Below are 16,011 nucleotides of genomic sequence, written 5' to 3' on the forward strand. Positions count from 1 at the left end.
TAGGTAAGTTCTTTATAACTTCATAAAACACTACTAAATCACTAATTTAAAATATTAATTGTTCTGGGCCAGGTGGTAGCACAACCAGCAAAAGGCACAAGTAACCATATGTGAGAATCCAGGGTCAAGCCCCTAGTCTACACCCACAGGGGGGAAGTTTCATGAGTTGTGAAGCACAGCTACAGGAGTCTTTCACTCTTCCTCTCTAGCTCTCCCTCCCTTCTCATTTCTCTCTGTCTTTATCTCATTTTTAAAAATTACCACCAGGAGTGATAGATTCACTATGCAGGCACTGAGGATCATCAATAACACTGATGGCAATAAAAAATAAATAAATAATGGTAACAACTATTCTAGTCTTTTATCCCTTCTTGTCACCCTTTGCTAACAAATGAAAGTTACTCAAATGTCTAAGTATACACCTGAGGAGCTCCAGTGGCACAATTGGTTAGCACGGTACTTATATGATACTATACATCCTTTGCTATTTATATTTACTATCTTTTCCAGTTTGCATTTCTCTTTTTACTTCTAATTATATGTTTCATTTGCAGAACTACAGATCAGAAGTTATTTTAGTGGTTACAATATGTCAAATGTTGAACTATTAGAAAGTCAAATGAAGCTACATAACACACACACAAAAATAATAAAATGATGAAAATTCTTTTTCACTTGAAAATCTACATAAACACAATTAGAACATTTACAGTTAAGCACAAATTTAAAATAGACTCTTTTCAACCACTAAGTTGCAGGCAGTACCATGACACCATCCTGACTTCCCTGGGCTGTTCCTACTGATGACCACAGGATGCAAGTTTGGAGCTACAAGGCTGTAGAGGTTACATATGCTCCTATGCTGAATATGGGTCCCAGATCAAATTAATGGGGTTTACAGTCAACAATGTTTATACACTTTTCCCATATTTGGAAGATACTCTCTTCCCTGAGCTTTCTAGCCCTTTTTCCAACCATGACATCATCTCCCCAGACAATAACTTGGGTCCACCTACATATCAGATATCAGGCTCAGGCAAAAACTAGTAAACCCATGGGCCCTATGGAATATAACTAAAATAGGCCTACTAGCTATCTCCAAAACATAGACCCCCAAATATTCATCTGGAATATTCCAGCCTTTAGGTTCATGATTAGTCTGGCTTTATATGTTAACTCTTTTATCAGCCACCAGGTTCCAGGTGCTACCATGATGCCAGCTGGACTTTCCTGGGCAGAAGACCCCACCAATGTGCCCTGGAGCCCCACTTCCCCAGAGTCCTGCCCCACTAGGGAAACAGAGAGACAGGCTGGGAGTATGGATCCACCTGTCAACGACCACATTCAGGAGGAAAGCAATTATAGAAGCCAGAACTTCCACTTTTTGCACCCCATAATGACCCTGGGTCCATACTCCCAGATGGATAAAGAATAAAAAAGCTATCAGAGATATGGAGCTCTGGTGGTGGGAATTGTACCCCTCTTATCCTATGGTCTTGTCAGTGTTTCCACTTTATAAATTAATTGATTAATTTATTAAAAGGCCAGAAGATACATATATTCATTTAACCATTTAATTATGTGTTTGGCATAGCTGTAAGTAGTGTCAGAATAGTGAACACAACAAAGAAACCCATAGTCTATATTCTAAAATATGTTCCTATATTCTGCATCTTAAACTTTCCCAATCTGAGTGCTATGGAGAAAAATGAAGCAGGAAAGAGAGTACATAATCATTTAAAATTTATTGATCTCTTATAAGCTCTGTACATCAGTGAATTGGGAAAAATAATACTGAGCATTTTTTCTTGAAGCAACACTGTACTTAAGTGAGACTATAATAAGAAGGAATAGTTTTTTATACATAGTGGGTATTACTGATGTGTTGAAGGAAAACTAGGTAAATTTTAGATGTTCCTATTTATAGTGTCCAGGAATAGAAAAAAAAATAATTTTCTCATTAGAGAAACCTAACACATGATTCAGTGGATTCACACATTTAAATACACATGTAATTGGCAGAGTTTAGGTGGAAACTCATTTCAAGGGTTTATAGTAATTAGGGGAAGTAGTCAAAAAGACAGGAGCAATTGGAATGCTTCCTAGTTGGTTATTCTATAAACCTAAAACTACCTAAAATAAATTCTAATAGATTAAAATAAAAAGTAGCTACATTGGTATATTGCACCAAAGAAAAAGACTCTGGGGTGAGGAGAGTTCAGGTCCTGGAATATGATGGCAGGGGACCTAGTGAGGGTTGTATTGTTATATGGAAAACTGGGAAAAGTTATGGACAAACTATTGTATTTACTATCAACTGTAAAACATTAATCCCCCAATAAAGAAATAAAAAAAAAATTATAGGGAACTTCCCAATAGAGGGGATGGGATATGGAACTCTAGTGGTGGGAACTGTATGGAATTAAACCCCTCTTATCCTACAATCTTTCCTATACAAGTAAAGTAGGCGTCAACAAGGCAATAGTTATCTTAGAAACCAAAATGACTCAAAGCTCAAGCATTAGCAATCTATCTGCCAACAGAACTTCAGGATTTTTCTCTTGGTATTTGGTCTACTTGAATTTCTTGTCATTTGTTTAAGATCCCTTAAGAAGTATTAATTGTGGATTGTCTTTAAGGTTAAGGAAGTCTTTTTTCACCAATTAAGAGCCAAGAGGTTATACTAAACTAATTACTTTGAAATTAGGAAGGTGCCAAGATTGGGAAAAACCATCTGTTTTTGATGCTAAAATGCAAAAAGAGACAAGAAATCTACTTTGTATGGATGATTTTTCCCTTAAGAGCTTTCTTTTTCCTTCCTAACAGTCTGCTTTGCTAGAGACTCCTCAAAGAAAAACACTGCTAACCAAACATTATTCTGGTCCTATAAAGGAGGTTTATTTTTTTCTCTAGGTAGAACCAAGATAAGCAAGAACCACTGCCCTACTGTGGAAGAAGATGACAAGCTGATGGAACACATCATTAGTATTAGAGTATCAAATTTATATCAACATAGATAAATAGTACATTGATTCTGGGGCGACATCATAATAGTTATGCAAGACTTTGATGCCTAGGGCTCTGAGGTCCCAGTTTCAATACCCAGTATCACTATAAGCCAAAGCTGAACAGTGTTCAGATTCTCTTTCTATCTGTCTCTCTCTCTCTCTTGTTCTTTCCTTCTGTACCTTTCTCATAAAAAATAAAATAAGGGGAGTCGGGCAGTAGTGCAGTGGGTTAAGCGCATGTGGCGCAAAGTGCAAGGACCGGTGTCAAGGATCCTGGTTTGAGCCCCTAGCTCCCCACCTGCAGGGGTGTCGCTTCACAAGTGGTGAAGCAGGTCTGCAGGTGTGTATCCTTTCTCTCCCCCTCTCTGTCTTCCCCTCCTCTCTCCATTTATCTCTGTCCTATCCAGCAACGATGACAACAATAATAACTACGGCAATAAAACAAGAGCAACAAAAGGAAATAAATAAATAAATATTAAATAAGATAAAATATTAAAAACAAAATATTTATAAAAGTACATCACCTAAAGGAGTATTCATTTAATTTTACTTTATATTTTACTGTTACTGATAACAGTGTTTGATGTATTTAGATGGGCCTTCATTGGGTGCAGAGATGTCAATAACTGTTAAATCTTCTTGACTGAATGATCTTCTGATCATTATATAATGACCTTGCCTTTCTTTTATTACTTCTTTTAATTTACAGTCTATTGTGTCAGAGATAAGAATGGCTGTTCCTAATATTTTGATAGTCTGTGTCTTCATTGTCATTTGTTTCCAGGAACATTTGAATTTTTTGCTTGAGTCTCTCTCTGACCCAGCAGTTCTTACGCAGCATGTTGTTGAGTTTCCAAACTCTGTGACTTTTAGTAATTTGCTCCACTGTGGTCTGAGAAGACACTTGGGATGATTTCAATGCTCTTTAATTTGTTGATACTGTCTTTGTGGCCTAACATGTGGTCTATCCAAATATCAAAATATTTGGGACACAGCTAAAGCAGTACTGAGAGGGAAACTCATAGCCATAAAATCACATATTAGAGGATAAGAAAAAGCTCAACAAACGACCTTACTGCACACCTTAAGAACTTAGAGGAAGAGGAGCAAAGGAACCCTAAAGCAACCAGAAGGACAGAAATCACTAAAATTAGAGCAGAAATAAACAACATTGAAAATAAGAGAATCATACTAAAGATCTATGAAGACAAATGTTGGTTCTTTGAAAAATTAAACAAGATTGACAAACCCCTAGCCAGACTCACTAAAAAAAAAAAAAAAAAAAAGGGAGAAGACCCAAATAAATAGAATTATAAATGATAGAGGAGCTATCACAACTGACACCACAGAAATCCAGAAAATCATGCAAAATTACTAAGAAGAACTATACACCACCAAGCTAGAGAATCTGAAAGAAATGGGAGAATTCCTAGGAACATATGCCCTTCCAAAACTGAACCAAGAAGAACTACAAAACCTAAATGCACCAATCACAGACAAAGAAATCAAAGCAGTTATTAAGAATCTTCCCAATAACAAAAGTCCTGGACCAGATGGCTTCACAAACAAATTCAACAAAACCTTCAGGAAACAGTTAATACCCATACTTCTAAAGCTTTTCCACAAGATAAAAAAAACAGGAACACTCCCTTCCAACTTCTATGAAGCCAACATCACCTTGATACCAAAAGCAGATAGGGACACAACAAAAAAGGAAAACGAAAGACCAATATCTCTGGTGAAAATAGATGCCAAGATATTAAAAAAGATCCTGGCCAACTGGATACCGCAGTATATCAAAAAGGTTGTTCACCACAACCAAATAGGATTTATTCCATGAATGCAAGGCTGGTTTAACATAAGTAAGTCAATCAATGTCATTCACTACATCAATAAAAACAAAACCAAAAACCACATGATTATCTCAATAGATGCAGAGAAAGCCTTTGACAAAACCCATTCATGCTCAAGACACAACAAAAAATGGGAATAGATGGGAACTTACTCAAGATGGTGGAGTCCATATAGAGCAAACCTACAGCCAACATCATACTCAATGGACAGAAGCTGAAAGCATAGCCCTCAGATCAGGGACTGTCCATTATTACCATTACTCTTCAACATAGTATTGAAAGTTCTTGCCATAGCAATCAGGCAAGAGAAAGAAATCAAAGGAATACAGATTGGAAGGGAAGAAGTCAAGCTCTCACTATTTGCAGATGATATGATAGTATACATAGAAAGACCTAAAGAATCCAGCAGAAAGCTACTGGAAGCTATTAGGCAATATAGCAAGGTATCAGGCTACAAAATCAATGTACAAAAATCAGTGGCATTTCTTTATGCAAACACTAAATCTGAAGAAGAAGACATCCAGAAGTCACTCCCATTTACTGTTTCAGCAAAATCAATCAAATACCTAGGAATAAAGCTGACCAAAGAAGTGAAAGACTTGTATACTGAAAACTATGATTCACTACTCAAGGAAATAGAAACTGATACCAAGAAATGGAAAGACATCCCATGCTCATTGATTGGAAGAATAAGTATCATCAAAATGAATATTCTCCCCAGAGCCATATACAAATTTAATGTGATACCCATCAAAGTTCCACCAAGCTTCTTTCAGAGAATAGAACAAATACTACAGTCATTAATCTGGAATCAGAAAACACCTAGAATTGCCAAAACCATGTTGAAGAAAAGAAACAGAAATGGAGGCATCACACTCCCAGATCTCAAACTTTATTATAAGGCCATCATCATCAAAACAGCCTGTTACTAGAACAAAAATAGGCACACAGAGCAGTGGAACAGAACTGAAAGCTCATAACTAAAACCCCCACACCTATGGACATCTAATCTTTGATAAGGGGGCCCAAAGGATTAAATGGAAGAAGGAGGCTCTCTTCAATAAATGGTGCTGGGAAAACTGGGTTGAAACATGCAGAAGAATGAAACTGAACCACCTTATCTCACCGGAAACAAAAATCAACTGCAAGTGGATCAAGAACCTGGATGTTAGACCAGAAACTATCAAATAATTAAGAGAAAAACATTGATGGAACACTTTCCCACCTAAACCTCAAGGACATCTTTGATGAAACAAACCCAATTGCAAGGAAGACTAAAGCAGAAACAAACCAATGGGACTACATCAAATTGAAAATCTTCTGCACTGCCAAAGAAACTATCATACAAACAAAGAGATCCCTCAAAGAATGGGAGAAGATCTTCACATGCCATACATCAGACAAGAGACTAAAAACCAAAATATACAAAGAGCTCAGCAACCTTAGCAATAAAAAAACAAATGACCCCATCCAAAAATGGGCACAGGATATGAACAGAACATTCATTATAGAAGAGATCCAAAAGGGTAACAAACACATGAAAAATTGCTCCAACTCACTGATTGTCAGAGAAATGCAAATAAAGACAACACTGAGATACCACCTCACCCCTGTGAGAATGGCATACATCAAAAAGGACAGCAACAAATGCTGGAGAGGCTGTGGGGATAGAGGAACCCTTCTGCACTGCTGGTGGGAATGTAAACTGTTCCAGCCTCTGGGGATAGCAGTGTGGAGAACCCTCACAAGCCTAGACATGGACCTTCCATATGACCGGGTAATTCTTCTCCTGGGGATATACCCCAAGGACTCCATAACACCCAACTAAAAAGATATGTGTACACCTATGTTCATAGCAGCACAATTTGTATTAGCTAAAACATGGAAGCAATCCAGGTGCCCAACAACAGATGAGTGGCTGAAAAAGCTGTGGTATATATACACAATGGAATACTATGCAGCTATTAAGAACAATGAATCCACCTTCTCTGACCCATCTTGGATGGAGGTAGAAGGAATTATGCTCAGAGCTAAATCAGAAAGATAAAGATAAGTAAAGGATGATCCCACTCATAAACAGACGGTGAGAAATAATAACAGAAAGGGAAACTCAAAGCAGGATTTGAATAAGACAGAGGAATTTCTGAGATCAACAAGTTCATAGTCATCCTCTGTAAGTGTGTGTGTTTTAATTGAAAACTGTAGCCTGTTCTCTTAACCAGAGGACGATTTCTCCGATAGTATCCATATAAATAAATTCACAGGAGACAAAAGACATTCTTGGTTTGATTGCTCCTAATAAATTTCAGAGCTTCCAGACCACATAATGTCATAGAATTATTTGTAATGCTTCTTTAAAAGGGTGACAGAGTTCAGAAATAAACTGCACATGGTAAGAAGAGCCTCCCATGGGTTATCCCTGCAAAATGAGTTCCAAGGCTTTGGGAGTGGTGGTGGTTTCCGGTCATTAGCATTACTAATCAAGGCCAGCTCTGCATTTATGGGAATCTGCACAAATCTGTATAATACGTGCTATGTTCATTCAAGCAACCCTGCTTGATTTTTTCTGAATTATGCTGAAACAAAATTTTGCTCCAATTATTTTTTATTGGAGAAATACATATATATCCTTGAAGCTGTGTCCATGAAGTAGATGCATTCAGTCCTTGGGTCACAAAATCATATTTTGTATTTCATCCTTACATAAAGTAATTACTGTCAACTCTCAGTTAACCTTGTTTTGATAGAAGCATTAATGGGAAAAAAAATCTGTATAAACTACTCATGTATTTTTTTCCAGCCAAAGCTGCATCTGAGGTAGGAGAGTGTATATGGGATAAGAATAGGAATATCAGGAAAAACTTGTGGCTAAGCAGTCCTTTCAGGACAAACTGAGCCTCCACCTCCCTCAATGATAAGCACGATAGTTCTCCCAAGGTCTTAGAGATGGGTTTGCTAGGTTTTTTTTCCCCCCTCAAGTTCATGTGTTTCAATTCTTTGTATTTCAGGTATGAGGTAAATCAGCCAGTTTTCCTTCACTTCTTATTTCACTAAGTATAATTACCAGCAGTTCAATCCATTTATTCTTGGAAGGACAGAATATTATCTTTGTGAATTGCTGAGTTGTACCCATTGAGTACAACTTATAATTTCTTTATCTAGCCATCTGTTGATGGACAATTAGGTTGCTTGCATGTGTTGGCTATTGCAAATAATGTAGCTATGAACACGGGGGGGTTACATATGTTCCTTTGAGTTTGTGTTTTTTCTTTTAATAAATGCTTAGAATTGGTGTTGCTGGATCATAATGTATTTTCATTTTTATTTAAGGACTCTCCATACTGTTTTCTTTTTTTTTTAATATTTTATTTTATTTATTTATTCCGTTTTGTTGCCCTTGTTGTTTTATTGTTGTAGTTATTATTGTTGTCGTCGTCATCGTTGGATAGGACAGAGAGAAATGGAGAGAGATGGGGAAGACAGAGAGGGGGAGAGAAAGACACCTGCAGACCTGCTTCACCACCTGTGAAGCAACTCCCCTGCAGGTGGGGAGCCGGGGTTCGAACTGGGATCCTTATGCCGGTCCTTGTGCTTTGCGCCACCTGTGCTTAACCTGCTGCACTACAGCCCGACTCCCCCATACTGTTTTCTTAATAATAAAAGAATAAAATTACTCCATAGAGGTTTTAATATGGAAGAGAATCTTAAGTAATGGAGATAAAATGATAGTGGTAATTCAGACCTTACTGAGTAGTTGAGGATTATGGACAAGACAGGGAAGGGATAGAGGAAACTCTTGAAGTCATAGTAAAGAGAAGTTTTTTTTTTTTTTTTTTGAGGGGGAGGGAGAATAGTCAGTGATACATATGGTTGAGCACACACATTGCCATGCACAAGGACTCAGGTTTGTGTCCCTGAAACCCACGTATGGTAGGTGTATTTCAGGAGTACTGCAGTTGTCTCTCTTTCTCTGTCTCTATTACCACCCCCTCTCAATTTCTCTCTATTCTACCAAACATAATAAAAATAAAACAAAAGATAAAGCCAACAAAGAGTAGAAGAAAGAGGAGGAGGAGGATAAGGACCTAACTGAAGAATGACAACGTTTTGCAGGTATTTATCATGGGAAGATAAATTGTTCTCATGTACCAACAACTATCTGGGAAATAACCTAGAGGAAAGATGAAATGTCATGAAATTATATGTTATGACAAAAATACTTTAGGTTAAAATGCATATGAATCAAATTCATATCCACAGCAGATAAAATCTTACAATAAAGTTAATGGAGGATAAGGAGAAATATGTATGCATATTACAGTGAGAAATCAGGTATAAATTGGGTAAATGGATACAAAAGTCAAAGATGAAAACAGTGGAAAATGTACGAGAAAAGAGGAAAAAGTGGAGAAACTTCAAAAAATTCAGGAAAACAAAAACTAATACATAGTCACAAGTAAATTTAAAAATGTGGCTATAAGAAAGATTATTAAAGATTACACATGTCACCATGCACAAGGACTCAGGTTCTAGCCCCTGCTCCCCACTTGCAGGGGATATACTTCATGAGCTGTGAAGCAAGTCTACGGGTGTCATTATTTTTCTCTATCTTCCCCTCTCCTCTCAATTTCTTTCTGTCCTATCAAATAGAAAAATATAGAAAGGATAAATATAAATATATAAATATAAAAATAGAAAGGATAAATAAATAAAAAAATAAATAAAGTGGCACCAGGGCCAATGGATTAATAGTGCTAACACCAGGCCCCAATAATAATAACCCTAGTGGCAAGTAAAAATAAATACATAAAAAGAAAGATTATTAAAATGTAAATATTTACTATGGAAATAAGTGAATAGGAAAAAAAGGAGATTAAGAAATCAGAGGAGGGCCAGGCTGTGATGTACACAGTTAAGTACACATATCACCATGTCCAAAAACCTGGGTTTGAGCCTCCATTACCTACCTGCAAGGGAAACACTTCACAAGTGGTAAAGCAGGTCTGCAGGTACCTCTCTCCATCTCCCTCTCTCTCCTTTCTCCTTATCCCCCTCTCTTTCTCTCTGTCCTATCAAATAAAATAGAAAAAAAATAAGCAGTGTCACGAGGAGTAATGGACTTGTAGTGCTAGCACCAAGCCCCAGCAATATTCCTGAAGACAATAGAAAAGGAGAGGGAAGAAGAGTGGAGAGGAGAAGAGGGGAGGGGAGGGGAGGGGAGAAACCAGAGATATTTTTGATTCAGTACATATTCTTTAAATCCCTTTATGGAACTCAGAGAAGAAGGTAAACACATATGTTAAAGAAAAGTGGTATTAATAATTCTGGTTTAAAAAGGGATGGTGATCTAGGCATATATACAAAGATAATTCTTTTATGTGGAAAGTATCTATACATACCCAGTTGAACACACATATTATCAAGTACAAGGATCAGGTTCGAGACATGAGCATACACAATCTGCCTACCTTGCGAACATCATGGGCTCAGACTTCTCACTTCCCGGACAAAGAGAAATATATGTACTTTATGCCACCCATAACTAGCCCTTTGCTATATAAACCCTAAAAATCAATACAGGAACATTTCTCAAATGAGAATTTTGCTTGTCTATTTGTGTGTTTGATTTTGGTCGTATTTTTAGAAAACTGAAATATGACCCAAGTCTCTGTCAAAGTCAAATAGATCCTACATTATACTCACAATCCCAACAGGAAAGGCCAATACAGCTAATATCCAGTCCCGAAGAGAGATGAGCTTCTTGAGCTGCCTCTCTTGCTCTTGGTTGCCACTTCCTCTAGTCAGAAGACTGGAAAGGTCGGTCAGCACACAGATGCCAAAAAAGACAGCTTGGATAACCTGAGTGAGAGAACACCTGGTATTAATCAGTAATATCTAAAAGGATTCAAATTCTATGACAGCAAAAAAACCCTACATGTTTGCAGTATGGCACATGATAAAGATCACAAATAACGTTAGAGAGCTGGACCAACTTCCCAAAGTGTAAGATATTTACTTACAACTTTCTCTCACAGGTGAACAAATTTATCTTAAAACACTATGCCCATTTTTGTTCCATTTATGAGTGGTGCAAAGCTAGCATGCACATGTACATCAAAATAGACCCAACAAAAAGCATTATCAATTATCTAAATGACAGTACCATGATTTTAAAATATCACATCTGTGGTCCAATTATATTGATGAATGGAATCTAAAAATCTAAGAAGTACTAAGAAAAAGATCAGGGTAGTTTGAATAATATATGAAACAATTTAGTATGAATGTGAAGAAATCTTTCCTATACCTTAATCATTTAAGGAGATGATAGAAAATTCTAGTTTTTAAGTTATAGAAAAATCAACTGACTGAAATAATCAAGACTGATATAAAACAAACTTGAACCAAATGACCACCTTCTCGGGGTTGCTGTTTTTTTTTGTTATTTCTTAAAGTTTTTTTTTTTTTAAATTTCTTTATTGGGGGATTAATGGTTTACAGTTCACTGTAAAATACAATAGTTTGTACATGCATAACATTTCCACACAATACAAACCCCACTAGGTCCTCTTCTGCCATCATGTTCTAGGATCTGAGGGGTTGCTGTTTTTATAACATAAAAGCTTCCCAAAGTAATATAAACTAAGAAACCCACAGCATTTTCTCAAATATAAATACAAGCTGGGGGACCAAGCAGTACTGCAGTGGATTAAGCTCACACAGCGTCAAGCACGCGAACTGTGTAAAGATCCAGCCCCCAGCTCCCCACCTATAGGGGGGTCACTTCACAGGCAATGAGGCAGTTCTGCAGTGTCTATCGTTCTCTCCCCATCTCTGTTTTTCCCTCCTCTCAATTTCCTTCTGTCCTATCCAACAACAACAGCTATAACAACCATAACAACTACAACAAGGGCAACAAATGGGGAAAATGACCTCTAGGAGCAGTGGATTCATAGTGCAGGCACCGAGCCCCAGAGATAACCCTGGAGGCAAATAAATAAATAAATAAATAAATAAATAAATAAATAAATAAAAGCTGTACATTCCCAAATCAATTATAAATTGAATCTCATTAACCTTATTTTACTTAAAGTATCATAAAGACAGAAAAAGAAATACTACAATGCCCATGTTCAGCAGGGAAGCAATTACAGAAGCCAGACCTTCCACCTTCTGCATCCCACAATGACCTTGGGTCCATACTCCCAGAGGAATAAAGAATAGGAAAGCTATCAGGGGAGGGAATGGGATACAGAGATCTGATGGTGGGAATTGTGTGGAGTTGTACCCCTCTTGTCCTGTCGTTTTGTTAATGACTCCTTTTTTAAATAAATGAAAATAAATAAAAATTTTTAAAAAAAGAAAGAAATACTACAGTTCAATAATGTGTGAAATTCATGAATGGGAGGGGGAGGTACTGATACAGCCATGAATCAGAGGCAGGTGGCATATGATTGATATAATAGAGCTTAGCAAATGATAATCAACATTAGGTAAAGAGCAAAAAATATTTTCCCTGTGGCTTTGAAAATTACTAGTAGTGGGTATTCAATCAAATAAACAAAAATCTTATACTGCTCTTATTTTTAATTCTTCTAAAATCTGGCAGGAAGGGCTTATATGAAGATGAGTCTCATTAATAATGATTTTATAATTCTACCTACCATAAATGGTAGGTCAAATAATTCTTAGAACTCACTAAATTTGGAGATGACCTTCTGCAACCCTCAACGACCCTGGGTCCATGCTCCCAGAGGGCTAGAGAATGGGAAAGCTATCATGGGAGGGGGTGGGTTATGGAGATTGGGTGGTGGGAATTGTGTGGAGTTGTACCCCTCCTACCTTATATTTTTGTTCATTAATCCTTTCTTAAATAAAAAATTAAAAAAAAAAAAAGAATCTCCCCAACAACAAAAGTCCTGGACAAGATGGCTTCACAAACGAATTCTACAAAACTTTCAGGAAACAGTTAGTACCCATACTTCTTAAGCTTTTCCATAAAATTGAAGAAACAGGAATACTCCCTTCCACCTTCTATGAAGCCAACATCACCCTGATACCAAAAGCTGATAGGGACAGAACAAAAAAGGAAAACTACAGACCAATATCTTTGATATACATAAATGCCAAAATATTAAACAAGATCTTGGCAAACCGGATACAGCAGTGAATCAAAAAGATTGTTCGTCACGACCAAGTGGGATTCATCCCAGCAATGCAAGGTTGGTTCAACATCCGTAAGTCAATCAATGTCATTCACCACATCAATAAAAGCAAAGCTTTTTTATTTTTATTTTATTTTTATTTTATTTTTATTTTACCAAGAAATGGAAAGACATCCCATGCTCATGGATTGGAAGAATAAATATCATCAAAACGAATATTCTCCCCAGAGCTATATACAAATTTAATGCAATACCCATCAAAGTTCCACCAAGCTTCTTTAAGAGAATAGAACAAACACTACAATCATTTATCTGGAACCTGAAAACACCTAGAATTGCCAAAACCATGTTGAGGAAAAGAAACAGAAATGGAGGCATCACACTCCCAGACCTTAAACTATATTATAAAGCCATCATCATCAAAACAGCATGGTACTGGAACAAAAATAGGCACACAGACCAGTGGAACAGAATTGAAAGCCCAGAAAAAAATCCCCACACCTATGGACATCTAATCTTTGATAAGGGGGCCCAAAGGATTAAATGGAAAAAGGAGGCTCTCTTCAATAAATGGTGCTGGGAAAACTGGGTTGAAACATGCAGAAGAATGAAATTGAACCACTTTATCTCACCAGAAACAAAAATCAACTCCAAATGGATCAAAGACCTAGATGTCAAACCAGAAACAATCAAATACTTAGAGGAAAACATTGGTAAAACACTTTCCCACCTACACCTCAAGGACATCTTTGATGAATCAAACCCAATTGCAAGGAAGACTAAAGCAGAAACAAACCAATGGGACTACATCAAATTGAAAAGCTTCTGCACATCCAAAGAAACTATTAAACAAACAGAGAGACCCCTCACAGAATGGGAGAAGATCTTCACATGACATACATCAGACAAGAAACTAATCACCAAAATATATAAAGAGCTCAGCAAACTTAGCACCAAAAAAGCAAATGACCCCATCCAAAAATGGGCAGAGGATATGAACAAAACATTCACTACAGAGGAGATCCAAAAGACTAACAAACATATGAAAAACTGCTCTAGGTCACTGATTGTCAGAGAAATGCAAATTAAGACAACACTAAGATACCACCTCACTCCTGTAAGAATGGCATACATCAAAAAGGACAGCAGCAACAAATGCTGGAGAGGCTGTGGGGACAGAGGAACCCTTTTACATTGCTGGTGGGAATGTAAATTGGTCCAGCCTCTGTGGAGAGCAGTCTGGAAAACTCTCAGAAGGCTAGACATGGACCTTCCATATGATCCAGTAATTCCTCTCCTGGGGTTATACCCCAAGGACTCCATAACACCCAACCAAAATGAGGTGTGTACTCCTATGTTCATAGCAGCACAATTTGTATTAGCTAAAACATGGAAGCAACCCAGGTGCCCAACACCAGATGAGTGGCTGAGAAAGCTGTGGTATATATACAAAATGGAATACTATGCAGCTATCAAGAACAATGAACCCACCTTCTCTGACCCATCTTGGACAGAGCTAGAAGGAATTATGTTAAGTGAGCTAAGTCAGAAAGATAAAGATGAGTATGGGATGATCCCACTCATCAACAGAATTTGACTAAGAAGATCTGAAACGGAAACTAAAAGCAGGACCTGACCAAATTGTCAGTAGGGCACCAAAGTAAAAGCCCTGTGGTGAGGTGTAGACATGTGGCTTCCTGGGCCAGTGGGGGGTGGGAGTGGATGGGAGGGATAGGTCACAGTCTTTTGGTGGTGGGAATGGTATTTATGTACACTCCTAGCAAAATGTAGACATATAAATCACTAGTTAATTAATATGAGAGGGGGAAAATCAATTGTATGTCTCAAAGTTTCTCAAAACACACAATGAATCTTTTTAATATATAGGCTGTGTATTTGATATGCGGACTCTCTCAAAAGCCTAGACCAACTAGATTAGAAGCATCCAATAGCACAGCTATATACAAGATACTGGGTACTGTACAGCAACCTATAACAAAAGGACTTTTCAAAGTTAACCCAATTACCAAATAATGTGATAACATTAACTATAGATTGTCTTTTTGAACCCTAAGACTTCAGGAACCTCACATCTCCACTACAGAGCCCCTACTTCCCCCAGTCCTGGAACCCTTGGATAGGGCCCACTTTCCCGTATGCCTCTCCCAATCCATATCAAATAATATTGCATCCGCCGATCACAACCTAACCAACGCAACGATTGCCACCTCAACATGCTTCACCTCAGACTGTGTCCAGAGACTTCACGTGTGGAATGACAACCCTTCAGCTTCATTACTCAGTTGAGACCTTTCCTTTCATAGTACACTCTAATTTCATCTCAGGTGGTTCACTTTCTAACAAAGTCCCAAAACCTAGATATAAACCAGTTTCTGTGAGAGAGAGCTTATGTTCACACGTATCCATAAACTACTGTAAAATATATACCTGAAAGCAGAAGTACACTAGAGTTTGCAGTGAGTACCTCCCTAACACTTTCTCTCCACTATTCCAAGCTTTGGGTCCATGATTGCTCTACAATTTGTTTGGCTTCGTATGTTAACTCTCTTTTCAATCACCAGGTTCCAGATGCTATCAGGATGCTAGCCAGGCTTCCCTGGATTGAAGACCCCACCAATGTGTCCTGGAGCTCAGCTTCCCCAGAGACACACCTTACTAGGGAAAGAGAGAGGCAGACTGGGAGTATGGACCGACCAGTCAACGCCCATGTTCAACGGGGAAGCAATTACAGAAGCCAGACCTTCTACCTTCTGCAACCCTCAATGACCCTGGATCCATGCTCCCAGAAGGATAGAGAATGTGAAAGCTATCAGGGGAGGGGGTGGGATATGGAGATTGGGTGGTGGGAATTGTGTGGAGTTGTAGCCCTCCTACCCTATGGTTTTGTTAATTAATCCTTTCTTAAATAAAAAAATCAAAAAAAAATAAAAATAAAATAAAAATGGGAATAGATGGAAAATTCCT

The 16,011-nt window shown here is 37.7% G+C and overlaps 1 protein-coding gene across 14 annotated transcripts in view; it reads right to left on the reverse strand.

The window, feature by feature from the left end:
* AIG1 (androgen induced 1) overlaps window positions 1-16,011 on the reverse strand; it is a 341,307-nt gene that overhangs the window by 241,688 nt on the left and 83,608 nt on the right. For all 14 annotated transcript variants that reach the window (XR_009549566.1, XR_009549568.1, XR_009549567.1 and 11 more), the window contains exon 2: window positions 10,565-10,720. Coding sequence is in view for 11 of the 14 variants with exons in the window: in XM_060190363.1 (XP_060046346.1) it covers window positions 10,565-10,720 (156 nt within the window). In the remaining 3 variants the exon portion in view is untranslated. The remainder of the gene's footprint in view (window positions 1-10,564; window positions 10,721-16,011) is intronic.

The sequence above is a fragment of the Erinaceus europaeus genome, chromosome 4 (genome assembly GCF_950295315.1).
Source record: "Erinaceus europaeus chromosome 4, mEriEur2.1, whole genome shotgun sequence".
Classification (NCBI taxonomy): domain Eukaryota; kingdom Metazoa; phylum Chordata; class Mammalia; order Eulipotyphla; family Erinaceidae; genus Erinaceus; species Erinaceus europaeus.